This window comes from Monodelphis domestica, chromosome 2 (genome assembly GCF_027887165.1).
Source record: "Monodelphis domestica isolate mMonDom1 chromosome 2, mMonDom1.pri, whole genome shotgun sequence".
Lineage (NCBI taxonomy): Eukaryota > Metazoa > Chordata > Mammalia > Didelphimorphia > Didelphidae > Monodelphis > Monodelphis domestica.
Genome location: NC_077228.1, coordinates 111,789,054 through 111,813,710, shown reverse-complemented (window position 1 = coordinate 111,813,710; position 24,657 = coordinate 111,789,054). Strand labels below are relative to the sequence as shown.

The 24,657-nt window shown below is 40.0% G+C and overlaps 1 protein-coding gene across 1 annotated transcript in view; it reads right to left on the bottom strand.

Moving 5' to 3' along the window:
* Positions 1-24,657, bottom strand: part of MAPKAPK2 (MAPK activated protein kinase 2) — a 68,124-nt gene that overhangs the window by 2,635 nt on the left and 40,832 nt on the right. Inside the window, exons 2-9 of the mRNA XM_056815842.1 lie at positions 6,404-6,543; positions 6,009-6,073; positions 5,238-5,317; positions 3,110-3,236; positions 2,449-2,524; positions 1,940-2,064; positions 1,476-1,561; positions 1,258-1,338 (exon numbers count right to left, since the gene is read on the bottom strand). Coding sequence (XP_056671820.1) covers positions 1,258-1,338; positions 1,476-1,561; positions 1,940-2,064; positions 2,449-2,524; positions 3,110-3,236; positions 5,238-5,317; positions 6,009-6,073; positions 6,404-6,543 — 780 coding nt within the window. The remainder of the gene's footprint in view (positions 1-1,257; positions 1,339-1,475; positions 1,562-1,939; positions 2,065-2,448; positions 2,525-3,109; positions 3,237-5,237; positions 5,318-6,008; positions 6,074-6,403; positions 6,544-24,657) is intronic.

Below are 24,657 nucleotides of genomic sequence, written 5' to 3'. Positions count from 1 at the left end.
GAGGTCAAATTTGAACCCAGGACCTCCTGACTACAGGCCAGGTACTCTATCCATTGAGCCACCCAGCTGTTCCTCCATACCTCACCAATTCTAGCACCTTCTCCCTGTTGATCATTGATCAGGTATCTAGTTTGTTGGTATATGGTTGTTCACATGTCTTTCCCATCAGCTCTGAAAAGGCAGGGACTATATTTTGTCTTTCTTTGTATCCCTGGTTCCCAAAAGGTATTGCCCAGATATAAGCTTGATGTGGGTTCCAGGCTAGGCTCTAACATTGGTTGACTTTTGCCTCAGTTTGCTTATCTGTCTATAAGTCATCTTCCAACTCTAACATTTTGTGACACTAAATAAAGTGGGTAAAGATTCATTATGGGAGTGGGGGGAGGTAGGAGCAATAGGATGTTTGTGAAAACAGAATCCTTTTCCTATAGTCTAGACTGATGGTTGTCTAGGGATCTCAAGGAGTTTTATTTCTGTGACACAAATATCCTGCGGTAATAAAAGTCTAAAGATACCAGCTCTGAAGACATCCTACCCCTCCCTCCCTCCCTTACTATCAAATGAGAGTGTTGGTAAAAAGCTTAGCTCATTGCCAGCACACAGTCGGCACTACATAAATGCTCATCCCTATTGCTTCCAGGTACCATGCCAGCACACAGTTGGCACTACATAAATGCTCATCCCTATTGCTTCCAGGTACCATGTCAGCACACAGTTGGCACTACATAAATGCTCATCCCTATTGCTTCCAGGTACCATGCCAGCACACAGTTGGCACTACATAAATGCTCATCCCTATTGCTTCCAGGTACCATGCCAGCACACAATTGGCACTACATAAATGCTCATCCCTATTGCTTCCAGGTACCATGCCAGCACACAGTTGGCACTACATAAATGCTTATCCCTATTGCTTCCAGGTACCATGCCAGCACACAGTTGGCACTACATAAATGCTTATCCCTATTGCTTCCAGGTACCATGTCAGCACACAGTTGGCACTACATAAATGCTTATCCCTATTGCTTCCAGGTACCATGCCAGCACACAATTGGCACTACATAAATGCTCATCCCTATTGCTTCCAGGTACCATGCCAGCACACAGTTGGCACTACATAAATGCTTATCCCTATTGCTTCCAGGTACCATGTCAGCACACAGTTGGCACTATATAAATGCTTACCCCTACTACTTCCAGACGCCAGCACCCACCCTTCCTTCCCCTCCCATACTCCAAAGCCACATCTTGCCTCACCTTCACATCCTCCCACCTCTCCTTGTCTTCCTTTAGGACTCTGCTTGTATGCAGTGGAGTCTGAGGGACCTGCATTGATTGCTGGGAGGAGAGAAAAGAGGATTTAGCATCAGACCAAAGATGGGAGGATGCCACTGGCCAGGAGATGACTCCTGAACTCCCAATCCCTAGAGGGGCTTCTCCTTGGGTTCACGGTCCTCCCAACAGACCCATCTCACCATAATCCAAGGATGGTTCATAAATTCAGTGATGGTCATTCTTTGAGTTGGTTCTGTCTTTAGCAGATTCCGGATAAGCATTTTGACTGCACAAGAGGAAAAAAAGTCAAGTTGATTGCAGGATTCAAGTTCCATGCCCTCCCTCACCCTGACCTCCACCCCTGCTACCTAGAGCTCTCAAAGAGAGACCAGGTTTCCTCCTGGGAGAGGATTCCCTGAGGAAGAAAGCAGTGAGACTTGGCCAATCTATGCTTTTTGAAGTGCGTACACACACACCCTCACACACCCTCACACACACACACACACACTCACACACACACACACACACACACACACACACACACACACATGATAACTATAAATCCAAGTAAGTATTCACTTGGGTTGGTTTGACTCTTACATACATGAGCTTCATGTATTCATATGGAAAACCCCCTTTGCCTCAGAAGGCTGGGATAATGTACCTTCCTCTGATACTTCTGACCACTCTGGATTGGGAAACTCATACTGGCCCATTCGGATTCGTGTCTTCATGCCAGGAGAGATGGCAAGGCCATGGTTGGAATAGAATGGAGGATAACCACATAGTCTAGACTCAGAGAAAAGAGAAGCATGGAAAGACATGAGAGGTGTTACTTGAGAGATACGTACCAGGAAATGGGGAAATGCCTGCTTCTTCCCTTGTCCTACTGAGAGAGAGAAACAGGGTCTTGGAAATTTGGTCCTACTGTAAAAAATATTATAAGCATAGTGATTGGGAATTCTGCACAAATACCTGCCCATGTGGATGGTTCCCAGCTCCCCATTTAGCTTCAGGGAGAGAGAACAGATCATTTACCAAGAATTCCCACAGAAATCCACGTCTAACCAAGAAAATAATGGCAGCATCTCCCCACCCCACTCCACACTGTTCACTCAAACTCCTGTCTACAAGAAAACAGTGCCCACTCCACCCCATTCCCATAGCACTCACAGGATATACATGATGACACCCAAAGACCACATGTCACAGGATTTATCGTATTTCTCAGGGCCCAGGACCTCTGGAGCTGTAAAAGAGAAGAGGTTACTGGGACTGAGATATGTCCCTAGAAGCAAGAGAGAGCTCCTCATCTGTGCCTCAGCAGTCAAGGGACCAAAGGTGAGGACCCTCTTCATCATTCTCCTGGGTATACCATTATATCCATTCCAGGAGAAATTCACACTGGGAAGATCCAAATGGAAGAGGCTATATATAGCCTCTCCTCTCTCCTGAAGGGAGGAGAAACATTTATCATTCTCCACAGATATCCCAAGGCTCCAGTCATAAATCATTTGACTTTAGAATTTAGAAGTGGAAAGAGACCTCAGAAATTAGCTAGCTCAACCCCATCATTTTATGGATGTGGAAGACTGAAGCTCCGAGGAATTAAGTGATATGTCCAAGTCCCAAAACTATAAAATATGCAAACTGAGAACCTTTGTAGACCATTTTGACCATGTCTTTGCCTCTATTTATCAAACTATTTATCAAAAACCTACTCAGAATGAGGCTCAAAAAGCATAACTTTCTTGAGTTGCTGTTGACCTGACTCAATGAAGAAGGGGATATTCAGAGGAAACACAAACCCTCTGCATCTGCTCTTGGAACTTACCCACATAGTACGGTGTATAACAAGGGGTAGTGAGGGAATTATGGCTGGTAGTTTCCTTGGCAAAGCCAAAGTCAGTGAGCTTCAGGATAGCATTGGGCCGTTTGGAAGAGTATAAGAGATTCTCAGGCTGTACAGAGGGGAAAAAAAAAGAGAGTGATAGAAAGAAATAGAGACTTTATTGAGCCTATGGAACTAAAACTAAAAGTCATGAGCAGAGTCAATTCATTCATTCAACATTTAGTAAGGACTAGCTATACCTAGGTAGCTAGTTGGCTCAGTGAATAGAGGAGCACTTGACCTTGAGTCAGGAAGGCCTGAGTTCAAATCAGATATGTATTAAATGTGTGACCCTGGGCAAGGACTTACCTCTGTTTATTTTAACCCAGTGGAGAATGCACAGCAATTCTAACCCAACAACTCCAACTAGATACTGAGGGACCCTAACCTCCATGTGGGACTCAACCTAAAAAGTAGAAGAATCCATTCCAGTATCTTTGCCAAGAAAATCTCATGGACAGTATTGGCCTGCTATGGTCCATGGGGTCACGAAGAGTCAAACACACCTGAACAACAATACTTCAGGCACGTTATGTTAGGTACTGAGAGCACAGTAGGAAGGAGGACAGAGGTGGTGACCAGGACTTCAAGAGAGACCTCATGTAAGAGGCAGCAATGGAGCGGAGACTTGAAGGAAGCTAAAGTTTGTCAAAGGTCTTTAGGGGTGGCAAGGGAGTGCATTAGGGTTTAGGGAACAGAATGTGCACCAGCAGAGAAACAGAATTTGGAATGTTCTGAACAGGGAACAATAAATAGGAACAACAACAACCAAAAAAAAAACAGGCAGCCAGTTTGGCTGGCCTGGAGAATGAGTGAAGTAGCTGCAACAAATCTGGAAAGGTAAGCTGGAGCTAGATTGCAAAGAGCTTTAATGGCAAAGGCGTTTCCACTGTATTCCAGAGGTAACAGGATGCAATGAAGCTTCACTCACTCAATCAATCAGTCAGTCAGTCAACAAGTACTGAATGTGTCTTATAAGCTTAGAACTCTTCCACACGTTGCGGGGGAATGTAGATGCAAACCCAGTCTTCAAACAGAAGGAGCTTATAATCAAGTTAGGAAGAGAAGATACACGTAACAGCTGTGTGAAAATAATGTAAGACAAGATAATTAACAGCTTTCAGTGCTGCAGAAGAGTACAAAGAGGGGGATATTCCTGTGGGCTGTAGGGAGAAGGAAAGACTTCTTGGGGGAGGAAGGGTGTGATTTGGGTTGTCTGGAAAAGCAGCAAGAAGAAGGGAGGGAAGGTAGAAGCAAAAGGGTTTGTCCAGCAAGTTTATGAAGTAAGTCAGTATAAAACTGGATCTGCTCAGAGTAGGCAATGGCCAATGTCAGGAAGAGGCTGTCTCAACCCAGAGGATATAGAACAGTGATGGTGAACCTTTTAGAGACCGAGTGTCCAAACTACACCCTCACACTGCATGTGAGCCCTTGCCTTACTGCAGACAGGGGAAGGAGGAATCTCTCCTATCGGATTGTGGGGTAGAGGGTCGGGTGATGAGAAATGTCTTTGGGCCCTCATGGAGAGGAGGAGGGGAGCAGCCCCCTCCAGTATACATGCCATAGGTTCACCAACTCAGACATAAGGAAATGGACCAGAGTATTCATCATCATTGCTGGTATTTATCCATGATATCTGAGCTGACTGTTGACAGTCTGCAGTTTATAAAGTATTTTACATAAATTTGCATGTTTGATCCTCACAACAACCCTGTGATGGTACAGGTATTATCATCCCCATTATGTTGATGGGATAACTGAGGCACAAAGAATGATAATGGACATTACATAAAAAGTTTGCAAACTACATAAGTTGTCTCACTTTAGCCCACAACAACCCAGAAAGTCAATATTAACAAGTTTTATTCATACTCTATGAAGACCCTGAGGTTCACAATTGTTCATGACTTATCTATGGTCACACATTGAGTAGAAGAGCCAAGATTTTAATACCAGCCTCCTCCCTCCAAATCCAATGGCTTCTTACTACATCACTGCCAACCCTTGCTAGCATTATGCCATAGTCCCCAACCTGGGGCAAGAGGCAGATAGAAGGGAAAGTGGAAACTACCTTGACATCCCTGTGAGCAATGTTGATTGAGTGTAAGTACTGAATTGCTTCACCGATGCTCTTCATGATGTCTGACGCCTCTGGAGGGAAGGAAGAAGAAAAACAGATACTGAAGTTCACAATGGCAATTTGAAGCCAACAACTCCAACTACTTACTGAGGAGCCCTAACCTCCATGTGAGATTCAGTCTACAGACAGGAGTAGAATGGCCCTCAATGTTGGAAGCTTTGGGCTTTGTAGGCATGAGGCCTTGGGTGTCATTAATCAACCAACAAGTATTTCCAATACTGAAAGGGGGGGAAAGTCACTGCTTCAAAGGAGCTTACATTCTAATGATGCTATCCTATCCTTAGAACAGGGGATCTTAATGTGGGGCCCACAGACATCCTTCCAAGGGGTCCATGTCAAAATTTCAGGGGGGGGGGCAGGAAAAATATGACTTCTTTATTTCACTAACTTTTGGCCTTCCCTATAATCCTAGGCATTTTACTTTATGTACTTAAAAACATAATCTGAGAAATGATCCATAAGTCACACCAAACTGCCAAAGGCATCCAGGACCCACACAGTAGTTTAAGAGCACTGCTCAAGAATGATGTTAGCAAGATCAGTCATGATTTCAGCCTGAAAACACTCAGCTTGGCAGAATTCTGAAGAAGAGCCACAACTGGCAAGAGAAGCCTTTTAAGCCCACCTGTAGACAGTCTCCTGGGGACTAAGAGTTTCCAGAGAAATTGCCCAAACCCTCTCACCTCTACAAAGTTTCCTCACCTCTCTCTGTGAAGGCCTGGTCTCCTCGGTCTTGGATGCGGCTGAAGAGCTCTCCACCATCCATGCTGAAAAACAAAACAAAGCACACATGATGGATTTGTGGAAATGGAGCCTCCAGCCATTTCCTACCTATCTATCTAGTCATGTATCATCCTTCAACAAAAAAAAATTAAGCATTTACATGTTAAGATTTCTTTGTCACTGTCAGACTGCTAGGAGAATGAACTAAACACTGGATAATTGAATTGAATGGGGCTAAAGGAAATGTTGTAGTGGAATGTGGAGGCAGGAAGGCTGAGCATGGAGTAGAGCTGGAAGGAATAAGAGGCTGGGCTGAAGGGCTGAGCAGGAGGAGGGAGAGGCTGAGGGGGAGGGGTGGAAGAGGAGTTGTTCACCATTCCATGATGATCAGGAGACACTTCCTTCCTGCATACAGGTTCTCATAGACATCCACGATCTTGACAATGTGTGGGCACTGAGAGGCTCGCCAATGCAGATCCACCTCCCTTCGGGCTTTGGGGCAATCCTGAAGCATCTGCAGAGAGAAATTGAGCCCCATGAACAAATGATCAACCCGTGTGACGTAACAAGGCATGCTGCAAGAGTCAGGAGGCAAGTTATACCAGGGAGTCACACCACCACCTTCTCTGAGAAGCAGTTAGACAGTTCAGGACCCTGGATCTTGGAACCTCAGGAATACTCATGCCAGTCCTACTTCTAGACCAAATCCTGCAGCCATCCTTGAGGAGAGTAATTAACTGCTGATCAGCTGCCACTATCACCCAGGTGAGCCCAACAGCTCTGAGAAGTAGCATTGTCCCTCCTCTACACCCTCAAACTCTCCACCCACACAGCCACTGGTTCTGCTTCCAACCCAGCCACCATCCTGAGAGTGCAACTCTCATGGAGATGTGGCCCTCCAACTGCTTCTGTGGGCACTGTGACCAGAGCTGTGGAAGACCCAGAAAAGAAACTTCTTGGCACAAGAAAATTATAAAATTTTATCAGTTGAAAAATGATGAGAAGAAGAGGCATTGCCATCTGTTTTGTGGATGACCCTAAAGTCAATTGTTCTTTCCATCTCTCTTGCAGTGGAAACCTTCGGTATGTCTAGTTTCCCCTATCAGGATGTAAACTCCTGGACAGCAGGGACTTGCTTTTTTATCTGTATTCTCAGCACTTAGCAGGATACTTTGCATATAAAAAGAGCTTAATAAATGCATTTTTATCCATTCATTCACTCATTCATTTTATGTGGGAAAAGCATCACCATACATAGTTAGTTTGGCTGTGAGCTTCTCCTGAACCAGTTAGAAGGGTCCCTGAACACCACTTCCCCCCTGGGTCTGCACTTGAAAACTTTCTCCCATGATGATGTGACCTGTCAGTGTCTGATAGCATAGCTTTGAAAACCTGGGTCAGGAGTGTGTCTAACACACAATGAGGCATCAAACTATTAATAGCTCACATTTACCTAGCTTAGCACAAAGTCCTTTCCTCAGAAGAGTCCTATGACACAGATACAACAGCAAGCATTTTTGGACAAGATTTATAGTTTCACTAGTATACTATATAGAAACTCCCACTGCCAATAGTCAGCAATTTATGGTCCTAAATTATAAGCTAGAAGGGATAAAGCACTGGACCTGGAGTCAGGAAGATCCTAGTTCAAATCCAGTCTCTGACACTAGCCATATGACCCTGAACAAGTCACTTAACCTCTGTCTACCTCCATTTCCTCAACTATAAAATGGGGATGACAATAGTTTCCAAGAGTATCATATGGAATCAAATGAGATAAATATTTGTAAAGTGTTTAACACTGCCAGGTACATAGCCAGTGCATAATAAATGCTTGTTTCCTTCCTTCTTTCAACAGTTGTATACAAGACTGAGAGGATAAGTGATTTGCTCTGGGTAAGCAAAAAAAAGGCAATATTTCAGGCAGGATTTGAACTCAGGTTTTCCTTTCTCTAAGGACTATCCACTGATACCACCTTGCTTCTTGGTTCAAGTATGATCAAGCCTGTTGTTCAGATGAAGAAACAGACTTGGAGAGATGAAGTAGTTTATTCAAAGGCACAAACCTGGTAAAGGTAAGAGCCTAGATCTGACTCCATGTCTAAGATTCCTACCACTTAACCATCCTGTCTCTCATGCTTATTGTGAGATCAGAAATAAACCCAATCTGATCTCTCTGGAATATTCTGGAACTGGCAACTGCCACTGAGAGTTCCTAAAAAGTTTCTTAGGTTACATTTTCTAGCTGAGCCCATCTACCTAAGGAGATTATAGGAATATAGGGGCTTAGGGGTTGGAAATGTCTGATAGAATGGCTTAGCCAAGACTTAGAGGAAGATGGAAGGGGCTTATATAGAGGATATAATGAAGTGAAGTAGCTCCCAAGGGTCATCCAACTGCAACCCCAGAAAGCACATCAAGATGAATCATTCCACTGTTCTGTCTGCTCAGGTCACCCCTTTCTCCTTAATCAAACCAATAACTAGTTATCGAGCACCTACCCAGGGTTCAACACCATGCTAGGCACTTTAAGAGGACACAAAACACTGAAGACAAGGTCCCTGTCATCAAAAAGCTCACAATTTCATAGGGAAAAAAAAGACACTGCAATAGACATACAAGATCACTAGTCAGTGTGCAAATGAGCACTGGATTGTATCTTTATTCACAGGATCCTCAACTTAGGGAATGAATATTGAGAGCTGATATGGTCAGGAGAAGCTATTTGTAAGAGGGAAAATTTGAACTGGTCTTTGGAGGCTAGGCAGGATATGACCAGAAAGAGGAGAGAAGGGAGAATGCAGACCAGGAATGAAGAATATTTGAGACATGTGGGAGGCTGAGGGAATGACCTGATTAGAAGAAAGAACAAGTAATGAGGGGAAGAAAGGAGGAAAAAGAAGGAATTAAACCCAGATAAGCAGGATTGGAGACAGATCATGGAGAGTTTTAGAAGCCAGGAGAATGTCTTTTTAGCCTGAAAGAGAAATAATATCCAAGAGAATAAAGCTTGGGATAGGGGCAAAAAAACTAGATTTACACTCAAAGAGGCTGCATTTGAATCCAGGCTAAACCACTTAATGAAACTCTAAATGTCAATGGACAAATGATTATCCACCTATAACTGAGTTTCTTCCTTTGTAAAATAAGTGTTGGACTAGACCATCTTTCAAGTCTCTTCTCATCCTATAAGTCTATGCAGGGGATGGTCCTTCAAAGGACTCGTTAGCTAGATGATTCTGTGACTTCGTTGGAAGCCATCAGAACATGTCCAACATGGCCCCTGTCACTTCTCCATGCCTGGCCTTGGGCATGTCCTCATCTGTAAAATAAGGGCAGTGCACTAAATCCACAACAGCATGCAAACGAAATGAAATGTTGCTGTGGAGTCACACTGCCACCTAATGGCTACATCGAAATACTGCAACTTTCCTTTCTAACTCCTTAGGGGACAGATCTATCCCATGGGCTGACACTAATCTGTTTGTCTATTACAAACTCCTTTGATGGCACCAAACAGGAAAAAGGAATCTTCCTATTTGTTCCAATTCAACAAACATTTAAAAACATAGCCCACATGTTAGGTGTTAGGAATATGAGGACAAAAAGAGACGTTCCTTCTCCTCAGGGATTTTCCTTTGGGGGAGAAGGGGACGCTGGGGGAGGGGTACAATATACAGCATAAGATCATACGTTTCAAGATGGGAGGTATTTTAGAAGCAAATCCAGTCCAATCGCCTCCTTTCACAGATGAGGTAATGTACAGGTAAGCAAATATAAAATGTATAGGCTAAATAATAGAAGGGGGAAAGCATTTACATAGTGCATATTATGTGCCAGGCACTATGCTAAGCAGCACTTTAGAAATATTCTCTCATTTGATCTTCACAATACTCTGGGAAATAGGTGTTATTATTATCCCCATTTTACAGTTGAGAAGATGAGGCAGGCAGAGGTTAAATGACTGGCCCAAGATCACAAGCCTAGTATCTAAGGCTGGATTTGAGCTTAGATCTTCTTGACTCTAGGTCCAATTGCTCTACCCAGCCCAAAGGAATTTGACAATTTGAAAGGTCAGGACAGCCTCTGTGTATTATGTAGCATCTGAATTAGAATCTGAAAAAAAAAACAAAGATTCTAAGAAATGAGAAAGGTGTCTATTCAAGACACAAGCGATTGCCTGGGCAAAGGAAAGGAGACAAGAGGGAGAGTGTTAAGTGTGGAGAAGACCAAGCTCACAAGTTTGGGATGGAGAGTGCCTAAGTGGTGTAATAAGAAATAAGACTGGAAACGTCAATGGAGGGCCAGATTGTGGGGTACTTTAAATGGCATCACTGATGCTCAGGACAGAAGAGACAATGAAGGCTTCAAATTTATTCAGTTCTTATATTGATACCTTCCCCTTACCAAGATGACAGCTCTGAGACCCTCCCCGTCATGCCTTTATATTGACTTTGCTCATATGTTACTTGCTAGTGCAGTTGAAAGATGGCTAGCTGAAGTTGAGAAGGTAGTTTGAGACAGAGGAACAGAGTAAAATGAGTTAAGCCTGTTTGAAGATCTTCTAGTTCTTAGTATCATGTCCTAACCAGCCACTGGAATATTCTAAGATAGGTAGGATAGCAAAACAAACAAACAAACAAACAAAAACAAAAACAACACCCTAATCTATGGTCCCAGCCAGGAAGTGTTGGTAAATATTTGACAACCAGCTTGGGGAGTTGGGGGGGGGTGACACACTTTTAAATTTAATCTGAATTATTAACACTTTCTCCATCACTTTATAAAATTTAAGCAATCAACAAAATGATAAATCAAGTCCTGATTTGCAGTGTTTTCTGAAGAATAAATGCTCACACTAAAAGTTTAATGGTCAGCACATAAGAGCTCATTTGAGCTAACTCCAGCATGCTCCTGGTCCTAGATGATGTTATGGAGTTAATGGAATCCATACATATGCACACTTCATTCTGATTATTCTTTATCACCAACAAAGCATGCAATATTACTTGGCACAGTAAATAAATAGATCTTTGGTAAACTGGAAAGTTATGGGTTTCAAAGACTCACAATTTACTATGGGTATGAACTTTGGCAAACCACTTTCCCACACTGGACCTTGGTTCCTCATCTGTAAGGTGAGGGAGTAGAACTAGGTGATAGCTAAAGTGCCTTCAAACTCCATTACCATGATCTTATATTTATTTTTCAAACTATGAAGATATTGTTGTGGTTGATAAAATACAAACTAAAAAATCTCTGTATTCATAATAACTTTTAATAACTTTCTCCAAAAAAAGTTAATTGTTCAACTGTATTATGTTAGGATTCACACAATCTTTGATGTTATAAAGAGATCTTCACACTCTAAAAAGTTAGGAACCATTGCCTAAGACCACTACAGAGGAAGTGCACAGCCCACAGTGATTTCTCCTCTCTCTGAACTCACAGCACTTTCTGCCTATTTTGCTTATACATCAATGAATTGGGTTCTACCTTATGACATCTTTTGTTGAGTAATCTCTCTTTTTTTTTATTTCAGATTTTACTCTTTTTTCCAATTGGATTATAAGCTTAAGGGCAAAGACTATGTCTTTTTTTTTTTAACTCATCTGTCTTGGAATTGATACTAAGTATTGGTTCTAAGGCAGAAGAGCTGTAAGGGCTAGGAAATTGGAGTTAAGTGACTTGCTCAGGGTCACCCAAATAGAAAGTGTCTGAGGCCACATCTGAACTCAGAATCTCCTGTTTCCAAAACCTGGTTTTCTATCCACTGAGCCAACCTAGTTGCCCCCAAAGACTGTGTCTTATAATTCTCATTATTTTCCTGCGAACAGTAAACACTTTTTGTTCATTTGATCCATGTACCTGGGAAAACTCTGCAGTGTTGACCCATCACTGCCCATTGACTCCTTTCTCTGGGTATCCAATGAGCCCTTGTATCAGAAGTGCCTCTTTCTTCAAAAATTGATTGTGTAGCTAAAAATTGTAATGGGGGGGGGGGGAGGAGAGGCAATCCAGGTTTTTTGAAGCATTAAGGATGTTCAAAGAGGACTTCCAAAGAAAGAACATTATTTATTTAACATGGAAACATGCTCTTTGAATCCTTAAAGAGAGAAATTTCTTGAAAATAGAGGATAATAACGTGGACAACCGATGTGATTGAGTGGGGCTTTGAAGAACTTTGGGGATCTTTTGAGAAAAATACAGAGCAAACAGATAGATGAGGCAGAGAAGCACATTCCAGAGGAGCTAAAGTACAGGGGATGAGAGCCTATAAAAGTCATAGATTGGGGGAGGAGAGAAGCCATTTCTAGGGATGCTCCTCTGGGGACTTGGTAAGATAAGTAAAACTAAGTAGGCAGGATTTCAATCAAAAACCAACAACAAAAAACAACAACAACAACTATATATATATATATATATATATATATATATATATATATATATACCAATTAAGAAAGGCCTTCATTCTGGTAACCAAAGGAAGACTAGCATCAATAGTATGGCCCGAGATCAGAGAATAAATGCCAGTGAATTGCCCAGAAGAATCATTAGGATCTAAAGGAAATTACTTCAAATTTGGGGGATAGGGCATAAGGAAGGACAAACTATACTGGGTACTAGTGAAGTACTCACTAGTACTATTACTTCAGTGGACCAGAAGTCAAGAAGATCTCAGTTCAAATCTAGCCTCAGACCCTTGCTAGAAACAGTCACTTAACATTCTGTCTGACTCAGTTTCTTCTTCTATAAAATATGGATAATAATAGCATCTACCTCTTGGAGTTGTTGTGAGGATAATATGAGATATTTGTAACACACTTTGCATACCTTAAAGAATTATATAAATGTGTAAAATGGAGATTTGAACCCTAGACTTCAATCCCCAGAAGTCCTTGGTATTTCCCAGAATTCCCTATAATCTCACCTGAGTCTCCACCTGGGCAAAATCCCAATTAGTATTTAAACTGGCAGCAATGCCTACCTCGCCCTCTTCTATGCTCTTCTATGCTCTGCTCAGACATTTGTAAGATGCAGTAAGTAAGCTTTGAATGGGCTAATCAGCCCATGGCATGTGGTTTATTATTTTTATCCTAGATTTCTAATAATCCTTAATAAACCTCATAAAATATAATATTTTTATTACTAGAGACTAATTTAATTTTTACAAATGCTAACTCTATAATTGCTAAATCTAGGAAATGACCACTAAATCTTTTGAACGTTGGCTATGTTGAAAGACACTTTGATGAGTGTCTTAAATATATATGTTTTATTCCTTACCATTCCCTCACAATGTATGTCATAAGTAAACTAATTATCAGTGGTGGACTGTAGAGGGCAGGATGACCTGCCTGACAAGAGTATGAGAAAGGCAGAGCCTAAGAATACACATCACACTTTTTATCCTCATAGTGTGGAAACAAGACTAATTCACCATCCTATGATATGGTGTAACACCATTTTATTTTGTCCCTTTCTCTGGAGGAAGAACCTGGGTGGAACCCAGGAGATTAAAAAAACCCAGAGTTCTCGACCTTTCTTATGTCATAGACCCTTTTGGCAGTCTAGTGAAGCCTATGAGTCTCTTCTCAGAATAATGTTTTTAAGTGCTTAAAACAGAGGATTACAAATCAAAACAATCCTATTAAAATATATTTTAAAATGTAATTTCATAGACCAGAGGTTAGGAAGTTCTGCATTAAGCCTTTAGGGGCATCTCCTTGTCTGGTAATGAGGCTAGTGTCTTATAGTGCAAAGGAAACTGTCCATGGAGTCAAGAGATCTGGGTCTGAATTTTAGTCTTAACTCTTACTAGTAATAACTGTGAGTAAGTTATACTAAGCTATGTCTGAGTCTCCATTTCTTCATCTGTAAAATGGAGATACAATTTGTACTACCTACCTGTCACAGGGAAAATGATTAAAAAACCTTAAAGTGCTATATAAACTCAAATTGTTATTAGGCTGACATACAGACTCAAATAAAAACTTAGGGGTTGGGGATGAGCAGGGATAGACTCAGGGTTCCCCAGTCCTTTATCCTCTAACTAGACAAGCCCTTTGCTAACTGAGTCACACAGAATAAAGCTGGAAGTCACTGAATCTGCTCCCCAAACCTGATCCAGGAGGATTCAAAGGAGCTCAGTCCAAGGTCCTGACCATTGGCTAGGCTATTGTGAGAGTTAAGAGCAGAGGAGCAACCAAGGACAGATCCCATGGTGTTCCTCCCTACTTTCCCAATGTCGTCAGAAATGCTCTGATGGGGTAGGCAGCACTGGGAAACATGCCCAGTCCAACCTATTTCCTTTAGAAGGATGGGAGAGCTCTGCAAAGGTGTTATTAATAGCTGGGGGGTGGGGGGTGGTGGGGGTGGACATGGGATACCCTGGGAGCTGCTACTAAAGGAAGCTTAGCTCTGGCATCTCAATCCTAGGTTTCTCCTCTGTTTCTCACATCACCTAATTAACTTTGACAGCTGGTGGAGAGGGATCAAAAAGAGATAAAATGCCACCAAGTCTTCACTCCCTCTCCAGGACTCTGATTCACCAAGTCTGATTCAGCCATGAGAATATCACCCCCAGAAAGTGTAAGCATTAGTGTTCTGTGTTTGTTAAACAAGACCTCCTCTGCCTCTTCGCAGCACCCAGACTGTTACTACTCCTGTGATTCTTAGCACACACTAACATTAACTAGTCTGATCCACATCCCGAAATACCTTACCTCCCCCACTTCTAGACCGTAGGATCCTGGAAAGCAGAGATTTTTTTAAAAATCGGCTGCTCTTAGTATCCCTCTCCTACAAGTGCCTAGCACAGTACAGAGCACATAGCAGGTGCTCAGTAAATATTCATTGAGTTTTCACTGTCAGGATCCCTTTCAAGTTCTCATTATAATAGTCAGAAACAAAGAGTCACAGCAGCCAATACACACAACCCCTGAGAAAGTGAGACCAAGTGATGTCCAAACACTGCAGTTTCATCCCCAGAAGCCTCTCCTCCCCTTCTATTTCCCTGGTGTTCAAAGACAGTAGTAAGTCAGAGAAGAGCAGCCTCTGCTTCTACAAAGTCATCACTGCTAATAAGCAAGCTTCAAAATTTAGAGACCCGAAACCTCCAGTTGCTACTCCCACACACCTGAAGGCCAAAGCACACTTCCAAGAAAGCATTTGATGCCCAGCTGGCTCTGATTGCCTCTAATGTGACAGAAGGTGGAAAGAATTCAGCCTGTGGCGGTAACCCGGGGTCTGGGCAGTTAGGAGAGGGGGAAGAGATGAGGGATAAGAAACACAACACTATACAGACAGACTTCTCCTCCTCCTTCCAAAATACACATTCCTGGACACTAAGCTAAAGGGAAGAGAATCCTAGACTTCTCTGCAAGGAAAGGAAAAGCAAAGTATGAATTATTCCTCCATGCTTCTCTTTCTTTCTTCTAGTTTCTCTTGGCCTTAATCCCACTACACTGATTTTGCTCTTTCTTTTTTAAAAAAAAGTTTTATTGACCAGATCTGGTTTTATATTACAAACATTTCCAGATGACCACAACCCAAGAGAATTCTCTTGGAATAATGTAAAACAATTCAACAAAAACTAACAAAGTGATCTCATCTGAAAGGGAATGCAACATTCTACACCTATAACCCCTCAATCTCTATTTTTAAGTTTTTAAAAAATTAAATGAAATCAGGGCAGCTGGGTGGCTCAGCAATTAGAGGACTGGGCTTAGAGATAGGAGGTCCTGCATTCAAATATGACTTCAGACATTTCAAGCAAGATAAATTCTCTTATTGACTGTATACAAAAATACAAATGTCTCATTCTTATTCCTAAATCTATCACTTCTCTTTGAAGGTGAAGAGTATGCTTCATTATTGGGTCTCTGGAATCATGGGTGATCATTTCATCAATCATAGTTCTTACAGCTTTCAAAACTCTTTTTCTTTATAGTGTGGCTATTGTATAAATTTTTCTCCAGTTTATAAAAATCTTCAAAATTGTTCATTTTTTATAATATTAGTGGTATGGTATAAATTGTTCTGCTTGCTTTATCCTGCATGACTTCATATAAGTCTTTCCACATTTCCTTAAAATCATCTATTTCTTCATTTCTTATAGCACAGTAGTATTCTACCAAAATTTAAGTCGTTCCTCAAATGATGGGCAAATCTTTTAGTTTCCAATTTTTTTGCAAACACAAAAAAGAGCTGATATGTAGAGATACATATTATCATTTAGGATCTTTTATTTCTTTGAACATTTTTGGGTATAGGACTAACAAGAGTATAGCTATGTCAAAGGATAAGCACTGTTCAGTAACTTTTTGTGTATAATTCCAAATTGTTTTCCAGAATAGTTAAACTCATTCACAGAACCAACAACAGTGTATCAATGTGCCTGTTTTCCCACAGACTCTCCAACATCTGTCATTTTCCTTTTGGGTCATCTTTGTCAATCTGATGAGTAGGGGAGGTAGAATCTTTAAATTATTTTAACTTTAAATTTTCTAATTATTAGTGATTGGGAGTATTTTTTTTTTAATGAACAGAGATAACCTTAAGAACTAACTGTTATTTCCTTAGACTATTAATTATGGAATGCTTCATTCTTATAAATGTGAATCAATTCTTTATCTTTCTTAAAAATGAGACTGTAATCAGACAAACTTGCTACAAAGATTTTTCCCTTTTTCTTAGCTTTGATGGATTTATTTATGCAAAAGCTTTTGAATTTTGTGTAATCAAAATGATTGATTCTATTTTCTGTGATCCTCTAGCCCATATTTGGTGGTAAACTTTTCATCAATCTATAAATCTGATAGGTAATATTTTCCACATTTCTCTAAACTGTGTAAGATGGATGTGACCTTTTATATTTAGGTCATATATCCATTTAGAAGCTTACTTGGTATAAAGTATTATGTTAAATCTAATTTCTTCCATATTGTAGTCCAATTTTCCCAGCAGTTTTTTTCTTAATCAAATAGAGTCCTTATTCCTGTAGCTAGAGTCTTTCAGTTTATCAAACACTAGGCAACTAGATTCATTTGCTCAGTATATTGTGTAACTAATTTGCTCCTAGTTATTTTTTAACTAGTAATCAAATTGCTTTGAAAATTACTGTTTTGTAGTATAGTTTAAGATCTGGCACCACTAGGCCCTCTTTATTTCTTTTTTCTTTCATTGTTTCTCCTGAGATTCCCAGTCTCTTTTTGCCTCTAAATGATTTCATTATTGTTTTTCTGATTCTATTTATTTAGCTCTTTTTAGATCCTAATGAGAAAAGAGACAGGATGACAGAAATCACAGATCCAGAGTTGGAAGAGATCTCAAAGGCCATCTAGTCTAAACATCTCATTTGACACCTGAGGAAACTGAGGCTCAAGGAGACTAGGTACATTGCCCCAGTTCACAAAGTAGTCATTGTTAAAGGTAGGATTTTGAAGCCAGGTCCTCTTACTCCAGAGCCAATGCTCATTCCACTATACCACAGTGATAGTAAAAGGTATCCTAGGCCTCTGGGTTATCCCTACTGAAAGTCTGACCCCTTTCCTTAACTTTGGCAGGCCTCTCCCTGTCTCAACTCTCTTCACAAGGGAGTATGGGCAGGAGAATATAACTACTTCATTGTCTATCATCTGTGACCTCTGCTGGACTCCTGAACAATGATGAGAACTGAGCAGTGAGACAAAGAAAAGGAAAATGACAAGAAGAGAGAAGGGGACAGGGATGCCTTGTCATACTGATAGCCTAAACCACATAATTAATATTTGATCATATTGCATAATTCTTTTGTCTCATTCTAAGTCACTGTCCCTAACAAGATATACGCTTGATAGCAATAATTGGATTTCATCTTTCCCTTGTATTCCCCATTGCATCATAGTTACTAAAAAAAAAATTCCTGCTTAATTAATATGACCTTCACTTAAGTCATTCTGACTTTTGTTTTTGCTTGTTTGCTTAAAAAAAGGAAAAACACTTTTCCTTCTTGGATGTCTTGGAACTACAGACCAATGTGAATGAGAAAAGGTAAGGGGACTTGAAATTATACCACGTGAGATATGGTTGAAGTAAAACTTTAGGATTACAGGATCACAGATTTAGAGCTTAAAGGAATCTTTTGAATTATCCAGTCTAACCCCTAATTTAACAGATAAGAAAAGATTAGGGAAGTTAAATAACTTGCTTGCAATTATTGAGATATGAGTAGAAATTGGCAGTGCCAGAATTTGAACTCAAATCCCTCAACTCCAAAGCCCTTCCTACTATGTCATACCACCTTGTACAATGTCATACTATCTATCTAATTTTTTGTATTGAAATATTTAAAATATGGTTCCACAGAAGAGGAATTAACCTACTAGGCTACTAGGAGAAATTTAGAGAAAGATAAGATAGAAAGAATCTAGCACCTAAAATTGTCTAATGATGAATTACAATAGCATTTGAGATTTGTTGATCATATAGGTCACCCAGTATAGCTTCCTTATTTTAAAAATGAAGAAGCTTAGGCCCAGAAAGGTTACTTCTGTGATCTGTGCAAGTTCATATAGGTAATGGTAAGTAGGAGAGCTACAATTTGGGCATTGGTCTTTTTAGTCCCAATCCAGTAATCTTTCCACTATTCCATGCTTCCTCAAAATGGCAGGGGCTTAAGGGCATAGGTGGCTCAGTGGATGGAGAGCCAGACCTGGAGAGGTGAGGTCCTGGCTTCAAATCTGGCCTCAGACACTTCCCAGCTGTGTGACTCTGGGCAAGTCCCTTACTCCCAACTGCCTAGCCCTTACCGGTATGCCTTGAAACTGATACTTAGTATCCATTCTAAACAGAAGGTATAGGTTTTGGGGGCTTTGGGGGGGGGGTAATGGTAGGATTTCACTGAAGGAAAAGTGAGTTCCCAGCCAGTAGAGGGGCAAGTCGTTCATAAAAAAAAGAATAGACCACTTGTTGAGGGTGCTATAGAGAAGTTTCATATTTTAGAGGGTTAGTCTGTAAGTCAAGTTAGATAACATCAGAGACTCCTCTTCAAACTTTTGCTGATTTCCCCCCTCCCACCTGAATCCACCACAAAATAAAAAAGCTCTTCAAATTGAACAAGCCATCAAAGAACTCCCTAAGAAAAAATCCCCAGGTCCAGATGGATTCACAAATGAATTCTATCAAACATTCAAAGAACAACTAATTCCAATATTAAACAAATTATTTGACAGAATAAGCCAAGAAGGAGTTCTACCAAATTCATTTTATGACACAAACATGGTACTGATCCCAAAGCCAGGCAGGTCAAAAACAGAGAAAGAAAACTATAGACCAATCTCCCTAATGAATATAGATGCAAAAATCTTAAATAGGATACTAGCAAAAAGACTCCAGGAAGTCATCACAAGGGTCATCCACTATGACCAGGCAGGATTCATACCAGGAATGCAAGGATGGTTCAATATTAGGAAAACCATCCACGCAATTGACCATATTAATAAGCAAACTGACAAAAATCACATGATTATCTCAATAGACACAGAAAAAGCCTTTGATAAAATACAACACTCATTCCTATTGAAAACACTAGAAAGTATAGGAATAGAAGGGCCTTTCCTAAAAATAATAAACAGTATATATCTAAAACCATCAGCAAACATCATCTGCAATGGGGATAAACTAGAAGCCTTCCCAATAAGATCAGAAGTAAAACAAGGATGCCCATTATCATCTCTATTATTTAACATTGTACTAGAAACACTAGCAGTAGCAATTAGAGAAGAAAAAGAAATTGAAGGTATTACAATTGGCAATGAGGAGACCAAGCTATCACTCTTTGCAGATGATATGATGGTTTACTTAAGGAATCCTAGAGAATCAACCAAAAAGTTACTCGAAATAATCAACAGCTTTAGCAAAGTTGCAGGATACAAAATAAACCTGCATAAGTCATCAGCATTTCTATATATCTCTAACCCATTTCAGTAGCAAGAATTAGAAAGAGAAATACCATTTAAAATCACCCTCGACAATATAAAATACTTAGGAATCTATCTGCCAAGACAAACACAGGAACTATATGAACAACTACAAAACACTTTCCACACAGTTAAAACTAGATCTAAACAATTGGAAAAACATTGATTGCTCATGGGTGGGACGAGCTAACATAATAAAAATGACAATCCTACCCAAATTAATTTACTTATTTAGTTCCATACCCATTGAACTACCAAAAAACTTCCTTGCTGAATTAGAAAAATCTATAACAAAGTTCATTTGGAAGAACAAAAGATCAAAGATATCCAGGGAAATCATGAAAAAAAAATGCAAAGGAAGGAGGACTTGCAGTCCCAGATCTCAAACTATACTATAAAGCAGTGGTTATCAAAACAATTTGGTACTGGCTAAGAGACAGAAAGGAGGATCAGTGGAATAGACTTGGCGTAAAGGATCTCAGCAAGACAGTTTATGACAAACCCAAAGACCCTAGCTTTTGGGACAAAAATCCATTATTTGATAAAAACTGCTGGGAAAATTGGAAGACAGTGTGGGAGAGATTAGGTTTGGATCAACACCTCACAACCTACACCAAGATAAATTCAGAATGGGTGAATGACTTGAACATAAAGAAGAAAACTATAAGTAAATTAGGTGAACACAGAATAGTATACATGTCAGACCTTTGGGAAGGGAAAGATTTTAAAATCAAGCAAGACTTAGAAAGAGTCACAAAATGTAAAATAAATAATTTTGACTACATCAAATTAAAAAGTTTTTGTAAAAACAAAACCAATGTAACTAAAATCAGAAGGGAAGCAACAAATTGGGAAACAATCTTCATCAAAACCTCTGACAAAGGTTTAATTACTCAAATTTACAAAGAACTAAATCAATTGTACAAAAAAAATCAAGCCATTCTCCAATTGATAAATGGGCAAGGGACATGAACAGGCAGTTTTCAGCCAAAGAAATCAAAACTATTAATAAGCATATGAAAAAGTGTTCTACATCTCTTATAATCAGAGAGATGCAAATCAAAACAACTCTGAGGTATCACCTCACACCTAGCAGATTGGCTAACATGACAGCAAAGGAAAGTAATGAATGCTGGAGGGAATGTGGCAAAGTTGGGACATTAATGCATTGCTGGTGGAGTTGTGAATTGATCCAACCATTCTGGAGGGCAATTTGGAACTATGCCCAAAGGGCGATAAAAGACTGTCTGCCCTTTGATCCAGGCAAAAGAGATAATAAGGAAAAAGACTTGTACAAGAATATTCATAGCTGCACTCTTTGTGGTGGCCAAAAATTGGAAAATGAGGGGATGCCCTTCAATTGGGGAATGGCTGAACAAATTGTGGTATATGTTGGTGATGGAATACTATTGTGCTAAAAGGAATAATAAAGTGGAGGAATTCCATGGAGACTGGAACAACCTCCCGGAAGTGATGCAGAGCGAAAGGAGCAGAACCAGAAAACATTGTACACAGAGACTGATACACTGTGGTACAATCGAAGGTAATGGACTTCTCCATTAGTGTCAATGCAATGTCCCTGAACAATCTGCAGGGATCTAAAAAACACTATCCACAAGCAGAAGATAAACTGTGGGAGTAAAAACACCGTTGAAAAGCAACTGCTTAACTACAGGGGTTGAGGGGACATGACTGAGGAGAGACTCTAAATGAACACTCTAGTGCAAATACCAACAACATGGAAATGGGTTTGAATCAAGGACACATGTGATACCCAGTGGAATCGCTCGTCAGCTATGGGAGAGGTGGGGGGAGGGGAGGAAAAGAAAATGATCTTTGTTTCCAATGAATAATGTTTGGAAACGACCAAATAAAACAATGTTAAAAAAATTTTTTTAATTAAAAAAAAGCTCTTCAAAAATAAATGAGCTTTTGACAGAAAAGGCACTATAGAACTATCATAAAGCCATATGCCTCATACAAGGAAATAGACGTTCCTGAAAATCTGGATCTACAATGAGCCACCTTCTTAAACTTCTATGTTTACCATTGACTTCTATTTTTAAAAAATAAAATAAAATAAAATACAAATTTAAATCCCCCAATTAACAGAGCTAAAACTTGTGGAAAGGGCCCATACACAGCATGACAGCTGGGAAGTGACAAACTCACTTTAACAATTCACTTTTCCTCTAAAGCACCTTCTCTCTAAGGTCTCCCTGTTGCCATGAATACTCAATTTATGGCTACCCTCCCTTGCGCCTTACCCCAGATTACAGAGACTTCTCCCACATCTAGGAAATCCCTGACTCTGTACCCACAGCTCCTAGACTTTAAAATTGCAAATAACCTCAATGATTGATTTTCTCCCAGTCATTCATAAAGAATGCCTGGTAAAGTTAGGTTGTAATGCCTTGCTCTAATACATTATTGATTGTATTTGTCTAGATTCAGGTCACACTCTTCTTTCAAGCCTGGCTTGTATAAAACCAGAGTGTAGCCTATGACTGCACTTGCTGAGGGCCAGATGTTGATGAAAGTAAAGAGGATAAAGATAGGAAGAAATGATAGAAATGTAATAAAATATATCTTGAAGGGAACTGAAAGAAATAAATAAATATTTTCAGGGTCATTTTTCCCCACACAATTATCTTTCAGTGTATACCCACCTACATATTTTTCCTTTCAATGATATATCATTGCAGAGGTGTGGCCAATATTTGGGAGACATCTCTGTTCAGTCCCATGTAGTATGTATGATAATCTAACGCATTAGATATAACCTAAAATTCCTTTAAGTTCAACATTTGTTAAGTATTTTTAACTTGAAGGCATTATTCATAACTTCAAAGGATTAAGTTTGGTGTGATTTGGTATGTCAACTTTGGGGCAGAATTAATTAAGTAGCATTATAATAAGGAAGAGTGACTTGGGTACCTATAGCACAGAAATTAGAACAGATTGCATAAATTCTCCTTTCACCACTAAGTAGGCTACCAACTTTTGTCACATGAAGTGTCCTGGTCCAGGAAAAAAGCTGCCACTGCCTAGGGGGCAAAGGTCTCTATAGTAACAGAAAAGTACTGCCCTCAGAAGAGGAATGTGCAATAATTGTCATAGCTCTATCACCTTGCAGAGGTAGATCAACATCTTCAAGGGAAGAAAAGGGAAGAGATGAGAAGTACTAGGTCAGTTTAAAGGTACTGTTCCCAACCAGGAACCAACAGTCAAGTAGGCAATTTGCTGTGACGTTTTACAAGGGGAACCATAAATAACTGTGGTTCAACATGATGCCCAGGAGATATGGGTAAAGAATAAACTGTTCTATTAACCTGCCAGACTTAGTGAACATAAGTCTGTCTTCCTACTTAAGGCAGTCATCAATTAATAATGGGAATATAAATGTAAACTGATCTCCACTACCACCCGTTGGAAAGGAAAAGGAATAGAAGATTGTTCTTTATACTCCATAATGGAATGAAGATCTCTTAGATTTATATAGAAGAAATAATCCATATATCCAGGAAAGAAACCAAAACCATAAGTAAACTCTTAGGGCCTACTAATAAATGTGTAAAGGGAAGAGAAGGAGATGAGAATTCCAGATTTTTGGGCTAGAGACAATCCTTTGATTAAGTCCAAGAAGGTGGTGCTCATAGGTCAGTCCCTGATACATCTAACACCCCAATTTTTCACATCAGCTTTTCTAGACTTTGTCTGAACTGCAATTAAGTGCCCCCTCCAAAAAGGGAACCACAGTGAATTTAAGGCAGAGGTGAAGATGGGAAACTGGCAAATAAATACTATTTGCAAACAAGCCTCCTTCTTATCAAAGTTGGAGGGTAGGGGGAAAAGATTGAAGATCTTGAATTTTTGTACGCAAAATTAGGTAACAAAAGATGTGTACAATAAGAGTCAATTATGGACATTATTTACTATATTCTACCAACCCAAAGTATGCAGAAAATAAACCAGGAGTCTTTTCCCTATACAATTCTTCCTTCAAAACTTGAAAATTGAGAACAGTTAGAAAGCCCAGTGAATTGAGAGCCAGACTTAGAGACAAGAGGCCCTATATTCAAATCTTGCCTCAGACACTTTTGAGCTGGGTGACCCTGGGCAAGTCATTTGGACACATTGCCTTATCCTTACCACTCTTCTACCTGGGAACCAATACACTGTATAGATTCTAAGACAGAAGATAATGTTTTTTTTTTTTTAAAAGGCAAGGATTTGGGGTAGAAAAGGGCATTTGCTCTATGAAATGATATGCTAAAGATTCTTCTCTTAGTATAAGTCAAATAGCTTCCATACCTACCTATTCCAACAACTATCCCATCAAAGAGATTAGACATATGTTGCTTGGCTCCTGGAGTTAGAACTAAGGTGGGGCAGGGAAAAAATATGGAATGGATTGCCTCAAGAGGCAGTAAGGCTCTTTCTCACCAACAGTCTACAGATTGAGGCAAAGTGATCACTTTATGGTGAGGTGATAGTAAAGATTCCTATGGGTCCAAATGGCCTCAGAAGTTCCTTTCTGCTAGTCCTGTGATTGTAGGAACCAAAACCAATATCAAGAGAGTGGTGAGCATTAGAATATAACACAGAGGAGAAAGATGGGAGAAACTCTGTATCCCTGTAGCTATCCACCATAGATATGATTCTAA